The 15681-nt window shown below is 47.9% G+C and overlaps 8 protein-coding genes across 8 annotated transcripts; 6 read left to right on the forward strand and 2 right to left on the reverse strand.

The window, feature by feature from the left end:
• Window positions 1-1502: 1502 nt before the first annotated feature.
• Window positions 1503-3374, forward strand: BT62DRAFT_1013654 (uncharacterized protein; the record flags this gene model as incomplete). Its single annotated transcript, XM_043178091.1, has 9 exons — window positions 1503-1623; window positions 1676-1874; window positions 1926-2028; window positions 2306-2339; window positions 2391-2687; window positions 2747-2915; window positions 2989-3048; window positions 3102-3149; window positions 3200-3374. 9 exons carry the CDS (start codon window positions 1503-1505, stop codon window positions 3372-3374), a joined length of 1206 nt encoding a protein of 401 aa, XP_043033184.1.
• Window positions 3375-4089: 715 nt separating this feature from the next.
• Window positions 4090-5267, forward strand: BT62DRAFT_983375 (uncharacterized protein; the record flags this gene model as incomplete). The annotated part of the gene is made up of 7 exons (XM_043189772.1): window positions 4090-4147; window positions 4179-4216; window positions 4330-4414; window positions 4464-4687; window positions 4890-5014; window positions 5060-5171; window positions 5196-5267. The coding sequence occupies 7 exons, from the start codon at window positions 4090-4092 to the stop codon at window positions 5265-5267; spliced, it is 714 nt and encodes a 237-aa protein (XP_043033185.1).
• A 183-nt stretch (window positions 5268-5450) lies between these two features.
• On the forward strand, window positions 5451-6602 carry BT62DRAFT_694838 (uncharacterized protein). Its single transcript, XM_043181906.1, has 2 exons — window positions 5451-5531; window positions 5579-6602. The coding sequence occupies exon 2, from the start codon at window positions 5612-5614 to the stop codon at window positions 6353-6355; it is 744 nt and encodes a 247-aa protein (XP_043033186.1). The 5' UTR covers window positions 5451-5531; window positions 5579-5611; the 3' UTR covers window positions 6356-6602.
• A 2382-nt stretch (window positions 6603-8984) lies between these two features.
• BT62DRAFT_695420 (uncharacterized protein) lies at window positions 8985-10489 on the reverse strand. Its single transcript, XM_043181909.1, has 6 exons — window positions 10368-10489; window positions 10097-10317; window positions 9798-10036; window positions 9667-9745; window positions 9276-9604; window positions 8985-9222 (listed from the first exon to the last, which is right to left on the reverse strand). The coding sequence occupies exons 1-5, from the start codon at window positions 10388-10390 to the stop codon at window positions 9378-9380; spliced, it is 789 nt and encodes a 262-aa protein (XP_043033187.1). The 5' UTR covers window positions 10391-10489; the 3' UTR covers window positions 8985-9222; window positions 9276-9377.
• On the reverse strand, window positions 10293-10789 carry BT62DRAFT_695390 (uncharacterized protein). Its single transcript, XM_043181908.1, has 3 exons — window positions 10659-10789; window positions 10368-10604; window positions 10293-10322 (listed from the first exon to the last, which is right to left on the reverse strand). Exons 1-2 carry the CDS (start codon window positions 10751-10753, stop codon window positions 10484-10486), a joined length of 216 nt encoding a protein of 71 aa, XP_043033188.1. The 5' UTR covers window positions 10754-10789; the 3' UTR covers window positions 10293-10322; window positions 10368-10483.
• Window positions 10790-11984: 1195 nt separating this feature from the next.
• On the forward strand, window positions 11985-12596 carry BT62DRAFT_938769 (uncharacterized protein). Its single transcript, XM_043187599.1, has one exon. The coding sequence runs from the start codon at window positions 12402-12404 to the stop codon at window positions 12585-12587; it is 186 nt and encodes a 61-aa protein (XP_043033189.1). The 5' UTR covers window positions 11985-12401; the 3' UTR covers window positions 12588-12596.
• A 70-nt stretch (window positions 12597-12666) lies between these two features.
• Window positions 12667-13169, forward strand: BT62DRAFT_938771 (uncharacterized protein; the record flags this gene model as incomplete). Its single annotated transcript, XM_043187600.1, has 3 exons — window positions 12667-12891; window positions 12945-13086; window positions 13139-13169. A coding segment is annotated over exon 1 (175 nt), but the record flags the coding sequence as incomplete, so codon positions are not given.
• Window positions 13170-14039: 870 nt separating this feature from the next.
• On the forward strand, window positions 14040-15321 carry BT62DRAFT_924578 (uncharacterized protein; the record flags this gene model as incomplete). Its single annotated transcript, XM_043184632.1, has 2 exons — window positions 14040-14106; window positions 14273-15321. 2 exons carry the CDS (start codon window positions 14040-14042, stop codon window positions 15319-15321), a joined length of 1116 nt encoding a protein of 371 aa, XP_043033191.1.
• Between the last annotated feature and the right edge of the window lie 360 nt (window positions 15322-15681).

Below are 15681 nucleotides of genomic sequence, written 5' to 3' on the forward strand. Positions count from 1 at the left end.
CTTAAGGTATTGCTTTTGGTCAGAACAGGATCACTTCTTGCTTGCCAGTCCACCACATTTGCTCGACGATGACGGATCGTCACAGTGACAGTCACCGAAGGCGTCGACGGGGTAATACGAAGGTATCAAGCTCGCCTAGGATTCAATAATACCTCTCCCAGAATTCCTACTTTTCGTATATGTACTCCTAACCCACCGCGCAATGTGACGGTCCCCAAAGCGCACTGGTAGAGCTCCAGTAATGACGAAGAATCATAGTTGAGGCGACTTCTCTGTGCGCCATTCGTTCAATTCTTCTATTCAGCTAGTCTTTACGCATTTCTCCAGGCCTCGAGACAATGTCTTTGGTCGACCTGCTGACAAAACAGAATCGGCGGTGAGCGATCATGCAGCCCAGTTACAGTGTTTAAACGCCTCCACTATCCCGGCCGCGCGTGTTCTAGTGGACCTGATGTCCAGACGAACTCGCCATTAACGGTGTGTGGGATGGGTAGGTATACTATTCCCCCGAAAAGAACTAACATCTCGTTTAGGAATCCCTGTATTATAAGGCTCCATATATTCGCTAGTTGGAAGGCACGTATGGCATCATGCCCTGAATTTAGGCTGGGACACCTTGATCTCGATTTTTTTCAGTGGTTTCTAACTTGATGATGCATTGATGGCCCGAGTTGTATCCTTACTGGGGGTATGTATGCTGGCTTTGTCCTGGATTATCTCCGAACTGACTATCCTAACGCATTGTTTCAGGTATCAGTTCGACTTACAGAGAATAGCTGTTGTTATTTCTATTGCCATATATTCTCTTGCTTTTAGGTGCCGCTCGCTAAGGATCTGTGGACTTAAGTGAATCCGGAGACAGCGCGGCTGACATTGTCTGGGTGGTCCAGGCGAATGCCTGTCTAATCTCAGATTCACCTTGACTACTGTCGACACCATCTTCGCATGTCGACCATCCATATCGTCCGTTCGTAACCTCGACGCGACGTAACACGCCCTTCTTTCCTCCTGTCTTTGTGTATCTGCGGAAAACCGGCCCTCCAAGCAATCGTTGTTCAAGTGACTGATGCTCATTGTTCTCCAACGAGTGGCTATGAACCTGAGTCAGTTTTCATACTAGCAGCAGAGCAAATAGTCGCACATCCATGGCATACTCCGGGAAGTATTTCATTATGACGGGATGCGCCCTTGTGACAACGTAAAGGTGGATCAAGGTGGCTATATGTGCGCTGATTATCAACTGTGGTGTCGCTCATGTTATGATCCCTAGTCACCACCAGTGGCTACCTAATTTTGCTTGTATCGTCACCGATACTGTCGCGACTTGTTGATATGCTTTCGGCGATATGCAACCAACTTTCTGCCTGTACTTATTCTTGGATTAGCCAGATACTTCCGTAAACGTCAGATCCCATCGAAACATTGACGGGCTGGTATTTATATTTGCCTCTCATTCTGTTTCGATTAAGCCTCATCACCCAGTAAACAAACCTATTGTTTCAATGCGCTCTACATCACAGCTAGCGACGACATCTTTGTGGCAGATTCTTCCAGAGAATATGTCTCTCGAAGAACGGATTGAACTTACATATGCAAGGTGCAAGTCTGTCGTGCAACATTTCAGTAAGTGTCAATGATTCCCGCCAATCTTTGAATGCACTCATTGCCGCCGAAGATCTAACAGCCAATGATATACTTAATGTCACACCGAGATATTGGGCGTTCCTTAACGATCCTTTAATGGTCACGGATGTCTCTGTCGCGACACTCCTGAACATTCACTTCAACCTCTACGTTGGAACGTTGGCAATGTATTTGGATCGTCGTCCAGACCTCAAGGAAACCATCGATCGCCTTCTCAGTTTCGAATGGAAGTACGTCTGATGATCCTGAATGGCGGATTCTCTTTCTAATCCTTGTCTCAGCGGGCAATACTGTCTTACGGAACTTGGGCACGGTCTTGATATTATTAACATGGAGACCACGGCGAGATTACAACCAAGTGGAGAGTTCGAGTTTCACCCTCCAGTAGCCCATGCAGCAAAGTCAGTAGTCCAGATCTCCTCTAAAATAACATTTGGATTCTACAGATAAGAAGGTTCATGTAACCGACTGCTCCATCTGGGGTTCCTTGTGTATCCATCGTACACGCTCGTCTCCTTGTCGGAGAGGAAGACCGTGGACCTAAGGTCTTTCTTGTCAAACCCCCCGACGGAAAATGGATGAACGAAGGAGTCATATCCAAGTTAGCAGGAAATATCACAACGCTACAAACTGAACGAAGGAACTAATCATGTTTTTACAGAGTCCTCTGTTGAGAGTACGAGCCACGACCGCAGGTACAGTCGTATGGACTCCAAATTAGTTAGCAATCTTCACTGTTTACACAGCCACACATCTTAGCGACTTACCGCCTGCTAAGATATACGTCTATTTTCTTGCTCCAGTTGCTCCAGGCCAATCCTCGCTGCACTCGCTTTGCCGCGAAGTCTCGCTGTCATGTCCTCCCAGATTCCCCGGTCCACTACTCAACATCCTCTCCCCTCGTGGTGGGGCTCATCCGGTAAAGCACTGCCTGATGTACTTCAAGAACGTCTTCCTTCCAGCCTCCGCCTTGTTAGGATCACTTGACCGACCGAAAGATCTCCGTACTGCTTTCTTTCTCAACATATCTCCTGTCATTTTGGGTACATTGTCCATGGGTGCTATTGGAATCTCGTCTATAGGATTTCATCACATATTGCAGCTAAGTACAGTCTCCGGCGTCGAGTGGTTGACTCATACACTAGACAGCCAAGAGAGATCATGTCGTTTGTCACCCAGTACACACCCGTCCATATGGCCATTGCGCAGACTCTACCTATTGTGACGAGACCTGGAAAAGTCCTACATGAGCTGCCCATACCCAAAGGAACGTACATCCATCGTGGGTTACAATAGAAACAAGAATGTTTTCGGGGCGGACGCACATGTGTTCAATCCCGAAAGATGGCTGAATAGCGATGTCAAGCAGAATGCCAAAGTTTCGTTGGGGATGTACGGTAATTTGTAGGCTGCATAATTCCGGTCTGCGATAGAGGTACTCATAGCAACCTATCCAGGTTTACGTTCATCGGTGGACCTCAGTCTTGTATGGGTTGGCGGTTCGCGTATGTTTCCTTCTCTCCGCTGTATAATATTGCTTCTCACTTCCCTACAGCGTGTGCGAGCTACATGCTCTTATGGTAGAGATTATCGACAAATTTGAGTTTTCACTTACAAAGGATTGGATTCGCATTCAGAGGGAATCGTGCAGGGTAATGGTCCCCACCCTCGAAGGAGAGGTGGAGAAGGGGGCCCAATTGCCTTTGAAGGTGAACATTGCGCCTCGATAATTTTTTAATCATTATTTTTTTTTGCTTGGCCGGTGAATCGAATGTACAGGGTGGACAAGAGGCTGATCATTAGGGTTAGGGTTCAAGATCAAATTGAAATTGCAATCCTTTTCTGCAACCACGACCACTGTTTGCACGGACTTTTCGTATTCTTGCCTTCCCCTCTGTGCCACTCTATCTCTCTGCTTTGGAGATCTTCGTGGTGCCGGTATATGCAGCGCCACGGATAATGCAAATTCGGGACGACGTCATGATAGTCATACTCTGGATGGAAATAATGCCGCGCCCAGGTTCTTAGCAACTACAATTGCACCAGTAGCACCAAAGGCGTTCGAGCGATTACCAGAACATTGCGATTGTGTTAAATCAATTGAAGGAGGATGAACGGTACGTGGCCGCTGTTTGGTTGCTCGACTAAGATTGGCTTTGACCGTATCATGCGGGTTTTTCTGTGGATCTGATATACCTCGGTCTCCTGTCAGTGAACCAACTGGAGAGGGTGTCCATCATGAAAACATGAAAACATTGCTGATGCTGTCTTCATTATAACTCAGAGTACGATGTCGTACTATCCGTGAGTACCGTATATGATCGCCTTCCTATCTTTGAAAGCCCTAAAAGTTACTTTGGACAGACCACCCACGTAAAAAAATAGGCCTGCTATCTCGGCTAATGCGTTAATATGAACTTCCTTCCTAACGGCTACCACCTGGCAATGTCAGGGCGAATATCGTCAAAGGTCTTTATTCCGAGTCCGTACGCTGGTGAACCTAGTTCAATTCGCTGGCGTTCTGGAGCAATCAGAACCCGGAAAATCGACGCACAGAAGGAAGCTCGCTCTGGTTCGTGGAAAAGTTCCTTATCAATCCAAATAGTTCTAATCGTGCTTTGTAGATTCTTCGTGGCTCTGCCGGGTATGTTGCGCTCCGATGAGTCGGATACGGTATTTATTCAGGCAGACATCAGCCATAAAGACTACCTTTTCTTGAGGAGGCTTGCTACCACTCTACCCATGGACGCTTCGCTTCGACTTTCGGTAAGTGATGGTTGGTCATTTTCATCTCTATCACAGCTAACCATATCTTAGAGGGCACTTCGAATCACCTGGTATTTGGCGGCAAACCTCATTAGAACAGGATGTCTTGGATCTCCATGTCGTAACAGAATACCTCACAACCTATTTTGGGTACCATATCGATTTGATTGTCGCCCACTCTCGTGGTACGATACTCGCCGTCCGCTGGCTATGTACAACTGAGGAAGGGAAAAGTGTTTCGGGATTTGTAAATGTGTCCGGTCGATATCGCATCCGAGTGAGTGTTCCTCCATGCTACAGGCAGGGAAATGTCAAACTGAACGTGTTCTCCGCAGGGCATCTACGGTGAGGGCGCTTTCCTGATTCGCAGAATTTCTCAGCTCACGACGATCGAATGTGTAGATGACGATGAAACCAAGGAATGAAATGAAAGCTTCGCTGCTCAGGAATACCGTCTCTTGAATCTCAACGCCTTCAAGACCAAAGTTTACCCCGAAGACATAGACACGTCCGCTAATTTTGATGGGTCGCTGGTGGAATCCACGTTCCCTCAAAGAACTGATATTCTAACGACACACGGGGTGCTGGACAGGACAGTGCCGGTGTATGTTGCGTCTCCGCTGAGAAACAGTTTGCTCATCTTTATTAGGTATGACGCCATGCTGTACGTAAAGACCCTCAGCAAGCGCTACCCTGGGACGCATTCCTTGCACCTCATGGAGAATACGGATCACAACTGTACCGGACGGTACGATGAAGTGGTACGGACCATTTTTGATTGGTAGGATAGCCAATTGAAAGGGAAGCTCCAGTCAGGTGTCTGGAAAGGGACGGAAGATGTGAAGGGCAAACTGTAAGACCAAATATTGTCTTTAATGTAATGCACGCTCCATTTGTTGATAATAGGAGTGGTCCGATGTCGTAACTGCTGCTTAGTTCAAAAAACCGATAGCCCAGCATACGCCGTGGCGTGACAGTATTACGCACGTGACATATGACATGTCGCGAGTGTAACACTGTAGAAGTGGCAGGCTTTACCAAGAGAAGGCTCGTTTCCGAACACTACCATCGTCTCACCACAAAATAAGAGTCAGGTATCACTTGATGAAGATGGAGAAAGAGTATGTCGCTGAGCTTATGATGATAGGTCTACTGACCGGTTATTTAGTGCCACAGTGCATCACTCAGTATTGGAGCAGCAATGCCTCTCTGCTTGCAGTGTAATAACACATTTTTAACATCTGGATATGAGCTTCCACCTCACATCTGGAACAACATCCGCGCCCATATCTTGCCTACAACCGCAGAAGCTTGTCAAATTCCTCAGAGAATTCTCGCTGCAGAATGTGACCTCGTACGCTACCAAACTTGGCTACGTGCCACCCTGCAGATGCTAGAAAGGCAGGAGGCCCAAGTCAAAAAATACATATCCGGATATCGCTGCTACCTCAATACCCCCAGTCGACGATTCCCCACTGAAATTCTTCTTTTCATCTTCAAAGAAGTGGCATCCTCAGTAGCTGACCGTTATTTTACGATGACTCTCAGCATATCTCTCGTTTGTTCCCGGTGGCGAAACATTGCACTTTCAGAGCCGTCACTATGGAGAAACATATATGTGGGAGAGGGATGTTCTCCCGACATCAACACGGCGTTGGTGCATCTGTACAGCAAACACTCTGTTAAAGGGCCATTACGTGTCGCTGCGAACGTGACGGGCGAAGACGAGGGTTATCGATATGACCCTGCCCTATCTTCCCTTTATCATACAGACATCGGACCGCTGGAAGGAGGCCAATCTGCGACTTCCAGGTCCTCTCGATGTGAGCGTAACAAACAATGTTCCGATGTTGTTGCATACTCTCAATCTGGAGTTCATGGAGATAGCCCCCACAACAGTGCGTCACGTTCTCCTGTGCTCCCCAATTATGGACTGTCGCCCTAAAGGGTGTATAGGTCCAGGAAGTCGAGCTCCCACGGGCACAGATTAAGACGCTCGAATTTGGTGGAGGTTGCTCCAACTGTCCGTTTGATTGGGCAATAATGAGCGGCGGCACCGACGCTTCCAGAGATTCAATCCGTATTGACCGCTTCTCCGCCCTTTCTTGCATCTCATGGTCAGCGGCGATTTCCAGACCGATATACCTAATGTCGCTTCACCTAACCCTCTGGCCGACCGATTTGTACATGTTCGACGACCTCATACTTCCCTCCTTGGTTTCTCTGAAGATTTGGATGCACTCTGATCCTGAATTCGACGACGAAGATTTGGGAGGGGGCCCGATCTGGTTTCCATGCTTCATAAATCGAAGTGTCCCGCTAGAATGTTTCGAGTTGGTCATGTGCCAGAAATCTGTGATGGTTCCGAGTCAGCTCGTACTTGTTCTTCAAGCCGTTTCGTCCCTCCGGTCTCTTAAAAAATCTTCAAGACGACAGTCATGAAACTGACCAGTACTGCGACCCTAACTCTTGGAATACGATGCGGGGCCCAAGGACTTTTCGAAGTGAATCAACTTTCAGCCTTGAATGTGATTTATGATCTCCCCTTTTGCGTTTATCCTCAGGCTCATTAATGCCGGTTATTTAGGCTAACATGCGAGGCGCTGCCATAGCCGAAGGTGATATTCTAGGAATATATCTATACGTGCGTGTATCCTCTCACTGTACAACATGCATATCTAACCCGTATTTCCTCCCAGGATTTTCCATGGAACTTCTGTTAGGACATCTTTCCTCCCCTTCGACCCCGTATCTCAACAGCCTTCTCTACAAGTCATAAACTTTACGTCGCCTAATAATAGACGTTTCGTTTCAGTACATTATCATAAACCCAATCATCGACGTGTCAGCCCGTGCACGAGCTGAAAAGGCAATCCTCGTTAGAAGAGAAGAAGAAACAGCTTTATAGAAGGAATATCGAGGAGCCATAGATGTTGACGGTCGAAGGCAAAGAGGCTGTGACGTGACGGCTATCCCTCCCGCACTTCCCGTCTTTCCTTCCTTCCACCACCACGCCTGCTGGAGACGACGTCCTCCATCTCATCATGGCAACTCTCTGCGACATCTTCTGCTCTTAATTACATGACCGACTATGAGAAGACCGCCAGTGCATCGACCCCATGGTCTCTGCTCATCGGCATCGCTGATACGAAACCTACCTTGGAGATTTTCTTGGAGTACTCATGGATTTACGAGTGGTAAGAGTAGGTTGGAAATATGTTCTCATTCTAAAAAGAAATTGAATGAAACTTGTAGATAGAGCTTGACGTTACTACCACGACATGAACGTGAGGGTCGCCCCTCGTTTGTTCCTGAGCCAGCTTGGTGGGGTAGTGGCGACGACTGGGCATGGGTTATGGAATGGTGGAGGGAGCCCAGGAGGCACCATGGAAGCTGAGGAGGGTATGAGGGGCCCATCATTACTGTCGTTGTCCCCGATGGGCCGCTCGATGACATATCTACAAATGTGTTATTGTGCTGTTCATCGCGAACAACGTCGCGATGATGGGTTTTGTCGGCCCTGTTGCCGAGTATAAGGAATCCGATCCAAGCATCGAATTCCACGGGATCGGTGGGCGGAATTGGCATGGGGAGTTTTCGCGCTCGTATAGCCCACTCTGATGTTGGCCCATGTCGTCGACTCTCTCGTAGAAATAGAGAGACGATTCAGGTGTTGAAGGTGTCGAGGTCGGTGGGAAGCGCGTCGTGAAGGGCCTCGGTACTGCCAACCGCTATAGTCAGACAGGAGAGAGAGTCCGTCTCATCAAGAGCATTATGGAGAGATGCTGCCTTGAGTGGTTATGGCATAGCAGCGTAGTTCCCCTGCCAAGAATAAGTCTATCTGTTTTCTTCAACATTTGGTCAACGTGCTCACCAGAATTCTCCCAATATAGCGAAGGTCTAAATCTTCCACAGGCATTACTGCAATCCCAGTCGGACCATGCAAGATGTTCAATCGCGCGCGCTACCCCCATAGTCTCTATCTACAAGTCGGTGAGGTGTGGTTAACGGCGTCGCTGATACAGTCGTACTCACGAGAGTGTACATTCTCTCAGAATGAGTATTTAATCCTCTTCAATGCGAAGCTTGTTCGTGTCCATATTGGAATTTTGAAAGTGACAGTCCAACTTGTGGCGGTGGTCGATGACAAATTACAAGCCCTGAACACCTCCGTCTTTGTTTTGTTTTCGGAGATCTGGGAACAAGGGTACGGCTATCTTCTCTCTTGCATCTAGTAGACTGGAGATACTCTCTGCTCAGTGATTGTAATCGAAGGGTGTTTTCCTCCATGCTTGAAGTTCGGCCGCCTAATTGAACCATGGAGTGGCTCAGCCCAAACACTCAGGCCTCTGGGTTCATATCGCATATATCTGTCTCACTTGCGACATCAAGTGGCGAGAGAGCCAGGTGATCTATAATGGTTGGCTACTTCGTAGCGTTGTCGTAATTTTAGTAATAAGTTCAATTTGCCTACATTAAATAATGCATGAAAAAGCTGGGATACAGCTGCGCGTTCTGTTCACTTAGACTTCTGCAACTGCCTTCGTGGGATCGTGTACTGCTACTACTCTCATAGGTCTAAGGTCCCGAATGAATAGCATAGTACCGGTGCCATGACCAATTCGTAAGGAGAAATATATCTAATAGTGACAATTAATGAACCTGAATCGTGCACGTTGCAAGTTTGCACTGCTCCCTCCAGTCTTAACTCTGTGTACTATCCTCCATGCCCTCTTCCAAGTCCCGTCTTGCATGCAGAGATGTGGCCCATCCAGATGCAACGCAGCCGACCAGTATTGTCGGCACGATTCCCTAGTATAAACGTTGTAGTCATGACAAGGAAAGAGACGACATGTTGGACGCACTCTTATCGCACTTTCCAACTCTTCGATATAATATCCGGCTGGCTCATTCCTAACTTCCAACACGACCAGAATAACTATCACGGCAGAGTAGAGAGATGCAGATTATACAAGCATCTCTATCACTCGCTGGAATACATGAATCCTTCCCGCAGCATTTCCAACTCTCAATATACGGTAGATGATGAGAATTGTGCACCATAGCAAGGTTGCCAATATGAGCGAGGAGTATAGCACGGACCAGCTGACCACACTCTCGAGGAATAGGGCTTGGGGAGGAGTTTTTTCATCAGATCCAAAGGCAGAGTAATAGGTTATGATGCTTCTGCGGACTAGGTTTTATATTAGTGCTGATAAGTCGTAAATCATCGGGTTTATGAATTCAAAGACGTGCCTGTTGCCACGATAGTACAAGCAATCGGAACAACCACAATGCTCCACGATTGACTCCAGACAAGCCAACAGCGCCATATCTAGGAATCCGTAAGCAAGAACGGACACATAAACAACTATTAAACCTCATACCGAAGTAGCATCAGCAAGAACTGCACTCAGAGTTGCACCGACCACCATAGTCCATAGGACGGGAGTAGTAAGAGTATTGTTAGACTCGAAGGTGGTCTCCCAAAAGGTTTTCACATTAGTACATAAGAGAACCTGTGCCCATTCACCATAAAGGTTGACAGCCCCCAGAAGATACAAAAGCAGGATGATCAAAACAAGAAACCGCGACCTTCTACAATTCTGGCAGTTCTTCTTTGAAGCTAGACAAACCATCTGAGTCAAAGAGATGCACATTGAAAGAATGAAAGACACAGACCTACAGCCCCGGTTAGGTCCGGTATAGTAGTCCCAGGATCGGTTGTAGTGGTCATGATGATGATTCTGAAGAAAGAATGTATGTCTTTTGCTGAACCACCAGCGAGTCATTATGTAGTAGAGCATAACATTAGATTCGTGATGATGCAAGCAAAGTGTCACGCATTCACTCGGACGGAGGCGATGATAATGATGTGTTCTGATATTTGATATGCGGATTGGGCACCTGAGCTATCGGTCTTCAATAAGCATAGCCTTCAAGGTGGAAGTAAGTACCTCGTCTGTTTTATGATGATCATATGAAAACCCCATTGAATTCGAGCTGAAGCGCGTACAAAATTCGACCTCGAAAAATTTCTGCTAACCGAGGGTCCTGAGAGCTCAATGACGAATTACCTGTCCCTCCTGTAATGAGGACTAGGCTGAGTAGCCAAAGCGACGTAGACAACACTGAAGTCTGAGGACAAAAGGCACGAAGAACATGTAAAGAGGTGGTGTTCACAGTTCGAAGACCTTGGAAGAACAGCATCAGCGACGAGTTTCAGGAAGACCGAGAAGTTCAGGTACGAAAGGAACGAGCATCTGGACATGATAATGGAGAGACGACAGGAAAGGTAGTATCGAAATCCTCGATTTGTGTAGAAACTGGTCCAGCACCTCATCAGGCTTTCGAATAAATGAGTAGGAGGAGGAAGAAATGTTTCCCAGCAAAATGAAGGAAGCCGCTCCGGTCAGAGACTTGAATCATCTCGGAGGCGCCCAGACAGGTCGTCTTAATCTGGACATCAACACTATTTTTGTACCGATTTTTTGGGCAAGATAGATCCCTCATTACGGATGCATTTATGACATTTGCTGCTTTTTCAATGTTGTCACTATCAAACAGAGGGTGGAGCTATGTTCTGTCCATCTGTCATTCAGGCATATGGTGCTGATGGATTTATTGTTCGCCATATCTTGATACAGAACTACGTTGAAAGCCTTTGGGTGATGATAACCAGGTGTACTCAGATGTCAACATTTCGTTCTTTGTCTCATGCACTTCAAGTGAGTTATCAGGACCAGGGGCCCATGCTCGAAGGAAGTGACGGAATGAGGCTAGATAATCAGGGAATCCTTTCTTCACCCTCGTTTCATAATTATCGAGCTCCCATAAGTGACACCTTGAATGAATAACACCAGTCGCCACGCACTTTAAGGTTTTTCTTTGAAAAATAGAGATCGCGCCTTGTACCTACCACAAGGTGAGAGCAACAAGTGAGGCAGGTAGTCATGTATCATCGTCAACAAGTTTCATGAACAAGTAGCCACGCCAATGAAAGGAACACGCACTCGAGTGGCAAGGGCGCCCAGAGATGAGCAGCCTTTTGAGAGCCTCAATAAGAACTAGCGGAATGTTCTTCACACCAACATCGCGCATGCATAAGTTCGCATACGGAGAAGAGTTTTCAACATACGATAAATAGTCGCAACAGGACGTTCCGGCACACTAACATGCCTAGGCTAGGCGCATTCCTATGTGCTGGCACCACTCGTCCTTGGATAATTTGGGCATCTGATGAGGTACGGGAATGTTATCGATGGAACGAAGGAAAGACGCAAAGAGTTGCCATCACTCGATATCTCAAAAAGCGGCCTCCCAACTTCATTGCGATGCAAGACCGGGTGAAACACCTTGCCTTGGAACCCAGTAAGCGAGTGGGAAACATCAAAGAACACACCTGTGTACCTTGACACTACGACTTTGATGCGAGCCACAGTCGAGGCCAGTCGCCACTCGATTTGTAGCAGGTAAAAAAAATTCTGATTAAAACCAGACCTATAGAAACGGTACTCTCAGCCTACATGCTGCGAACCAGATGTTATATGCAAGAGGAGATACCGTTGTTTCCTGGTGTTCGAAAACAAAACAAAGAGAGGCGTTCAGGGTTCCCAATTTGTCATCAGCTACGGCCACACAAGGTTGAACTCTCACTTCCAAAGTTCCAATATGGACCTAGACTCGCTTCATACTCAAGAGGATGAGACACTCTGTGAGAGAATTTACTCCCTGGTGAGTGCGATTTCACTGGTGATGCTGATAGCCACACCTCACCGGCTTGCAGGTCGACACTATAGGGATTGCAGGAGCGATTGAATCCATGCCTAGGACAACCGGTGCCCCAGTAAAGCCCATGGAAGATTTAGACCTCGGCTGCATTGAGAGAAGTCGGGTAAGCACCTCGCCGAAACGTTAAATAAAGTAAAGATCAACTCATTCTCAGCAGGTGAACTATGCTGCCATGCCACAAACACTCAAGGCTCCCCATAATGCTCCTCGCAACGTGCCTCCCACTGATCCCGCCACATTTGATGCCTGGATCGTCTCTCTCTTTCTCTGGGAGAAGGTGGATGACACATACCAGCACCCAGAGTGGCTACATGAGCGCGAACAGCCTCCATGCCAACCTCCACCCACTGATCCTGCGGAATTCGACGCCTGGATTGTCGCCATGATACGAAGCAGCAAGGCCGACAAGACCCATCATCGCGACGTTGTTCACGATGAACAGCCAAATAACACATTTGTAGATATGTCATCGAGCGGCCCATCGGGGTCAACGACAGCAATGACGGGACCCTCGTACCCTCAGCTTCCATGGTGGATCGTGCCTCCGGAGCTCCCTCCACTGCTCCATAACCCATGCCCCGTCGTGCCCCGTCGTCACCACTACAACCCCGAGCTGGCTCACTGGCACCAAAGGAGAGTCGTCGGTTATATTCATGCCCCATGCGCATATGTAGCGATGTCCAGTTGTATCTACAAGTCTCATTCAATTTCTTTTCAGAATGAGAATATCTTTCCAAACTCACTTGTTCGAACCCTGCAAGCCCATCAATTCGAAGTACGTTTTGTGTCAGATGTGTCGACGGGCAGAGATGACGGTGCCATTCGCCGACTGGTCTTCCTGTCATTGGCCGCTCTTCGCCAAAGAGAAGCCAGCAAACAACGTCACCGATAGCAGCAATAAACAGGCAGAAGGTGTTGTTCCCAGCAGCGGGCTCACGTATTTGCTGGTAGTGGTGGTCGAGAGAAAGGATGACGGAGTCACGTCACATTTCTCTTTGCCGTAGACCTCAACGTCTGCAATAAGTCGATATCTCTCTTGTTTGTCTTTCTTCCTGCCTATCTCCATACCTCTGATGGGCGCAAGATAGTATTCTAGTTTTGAAGAAGGAAAAGGCATGCGATCTTAGCTTTTCTGTCGCCTTCTCCTACTGAGCGAAAACATTTTACAGACTTTCTCCTGGGATTTTGTTTACTGTGGCTCAACAGAACCGCCTACGTATGTGTCGAGTCGCTCGCAGAATGAAGGGCGGTACTGGACAGGTGATATTGGGCATGGAGCGGGACGGTCGTTACACTAGTAAAACCGACACGGAGACGTGCTTCTGCCCGCCATCCTCCTCTTTTTGTGGCTAGCATGGGCTTCCCGTACCATGGATCATGCAGGGGGAGAGTAGAATTCGGCAAGGAACATTATGTTTTCCGTTCCTGGTCGAGTTGCCCTTTCACGCAACGTTGTCTAGATCCTCGTTTCGTTCATTAACTAGACGACAGGTCTTCGAGGTAGAATACACAACAATTCCGCAACTAAGGCTAGCAGCGTTAGGCTAACTACAAGGTCTAGCTTGAATTGACGTGTAGAACAAGTATATGCAGAACCCAGGTGCGATTACAAAGAGCCTCGTTTTTGGACGACAGTCTGAGATGTTTGTAGGCCTCTTCAGTGGGAACAAAGGTGCGGCAACCAGCACAACATTCCTCGTTCAGTGACGTAGCGGCGATCTCAAGTGCATGTCGCCGTCCACGACGATACTTCCCAGGTTACGCTTTAAAGATGTTATTGGAGACGTAGCTTAGTGCTAGTTCCGCTTCGCACAACATCCAAGTATCAACTTTGGAACATGAGTTGCTACGGTCGAGTAATTGAATACCTGGGAGGGGACAGTACGGTCTTCCGCTCAATACAATGTAACTCGTTTCCTTTGTGTTCTGTGTTTGTTATTGACGATGCTTATAAGAACTGGATTCTGTCGTCAGTTCAGAGTCACCTTCATCAAACGTGACTGCTCCTCAGCCAGGTCGGTGTCTGATGTTTTCGCAACATTGGCTTACTTTGCTGACAAATCTTGTACAGCGAACGCATACATACTAGCTCTTCCCAATGAACTCCTCGAGGAAGTACTGTCACCGGAAGTACGGGGGGAGCGTTATTACGACTACACAAAAATTGGGATCGTCACCCTCTGCTCCGTTTGCAAACGTTTCCGCGATGTTTTCCTTCGGCACCTTTACCGCACCATCCGTTATCATGATATACGCAACATGAGACCGTTCCTCGACGTACTTCGCTTCTGGGGCGTCCAATACGTCGTGCACCTCGACCTGGTGCTTCACCCAATCCTCTATGTACCTGGTTACGATCTCCTTAGCATGCTTGACTTGTTCCTTCTTTCGCTGCCGAAACTTGAGGTTCTCCAGTCTTTCCGCCTCGACATCCGTCCAACGCCAAGAGACCTAGAGGACAATTACACCACCGTCATATCGGTCGTTGAACGGGCACCCGCAGATGTAGTGCCATTGTCTCCAGAAGTGGTCAATACTCTTAATTCGGTGTTCCAATCCCTTCCTCAATCACTTCGCTCACTTTCTTTGAGTGGGTTCTGTTTGGAAGATGCCACAGCAGGTCTAGCAGCTACCGAATTCCCTTCTCTACGCACCCTGTCGCTCGACCTGAACGGGACAAGCGACCCGTACACCGTCAACAGTCGGCACTTCTTGCGGGGAATGCCTCGCCTAGAAAGCATCGATCTTCCCGTGCAGTGGTGTCCTTGCAGAACGTGGTTCAGACGAGTGTTTGCCGGTCACAAATTCAAACACATCAAGATTGGATTTACTGGGCGGATGCACATGTCCGACACGGACACGCATGAGGATCATGCATGCCCATGGAACCGGTGTATCGTCGAGTTGCTCCGACAATCTTCCTCTATCCTGACGAGTCTCAACATTGGGACGATATCCCTCATTATTCCTCGCGATGTGGCGTTCCCTGCATTGACCTCGCTCACTCTTCTCGATATCGAATTTGGCTTTGATGCTGGTAAGGAGCTCAAAGGACTCCTGGCGCCCTTTCTTAGCTCTCCGTGTTGGTGGGACTTATTGACACCCATTGGCCAAAGTTGAGGAAGCTTAGCGTGTCGGAGCTCACTACCGTTAAGGACGAATACGATCCTCCGGATCTTTACCCTTATTCGCGTTGTTTGGGAAATGATGCTGCTTGGGATCCGAAGACACGAAGAGAGCTTGAAGCGATATGCGAACACCGGGGGGTGGATGCATGGCTGGATTGGGGGTACGCAGACTTACCCTGGAGGGATTAGGATTCCTCATTAGCAAGTAGGAAGCCCGTATTATCTGTACTGACTAGTGTCTGATACTGTAACAAAGAAGAAATTATCATCTACTACTGTTCATTCCGTGATACACAGATTCGAAATCGTCTTCACCCAAGGCACGTAGATCGTCGGTATCACTCTCCGTGGT

The sequence above is a fragment of the Guyanagaster necrorhizus genome (genome assembly GCF_019112545.1).
Source record: "Guyanagaster necrorhizus MCA 3950 unplaced genomic scaffold BT62scaffold_65, whole genome shotgun sequence".
In the NCBI taxonomy this organism is placed as follows: domain Eukaryota; kingdom Fungi; phylum Basidiomycota; class Agaricomycetes; order Agaricales; family Physalacriaceae; genus Guyanagaster; species Guyanagaster necrorhizus.

Excerpts from the sequence above, each read along its gene's own strand:
- BT62DRAFT_695420 (XM_043181909.1), bottom strand. The coding sequence starts at position 10,390 with ATGATCATCATAAAACAGACGAG. Across the intron at positions 10,318-10,367 it reads ATCATCATAAAACAGACGAG|GTGCCCAATCCGCATATCAA; the intron begins GTACTTACTTCC and ends CCGATAGCTCAG. Across the intron at positions 9,746-9,797 it reads TTCTTGCTGATGCTACTTCG|ATATGGCGCTGTTGGCTTGT; the intron begins GTATGAGGTTTA and ends ACGGATTCCTAG.
- BT62DRAFT_938769 (XM_043187599.1), top strand. The coding sequence starts at position 12,402 with ATGCTCCTCGCAACGTGCCTCCCACTGATCCCGCCACATTTGATGCCT.
- BT62DRAFT_694838 (XM_043181906.1), top strand. The coding sequence starts at position 5,612 with ATGCCTCTCTGCTTGCAGTGTAATAACACATTTTTAACATCTGGATAT.
- BT62DRAFT_695390 (XM_043181908.1), bottom strand. The coding sequence starts at position 10,753 with ATGAGGTGCTGGACCAGTTTCTACACAAATCGAGGATTTCGATACTAC. Across the intron at positions 10,605-10,658 it reads TCCAGATGCTCGTTCCTTTC|GTCTTCGAACTGTGAACACC; the intron begins GTACCTGAACTT and ends TGTTCTTCCAAG.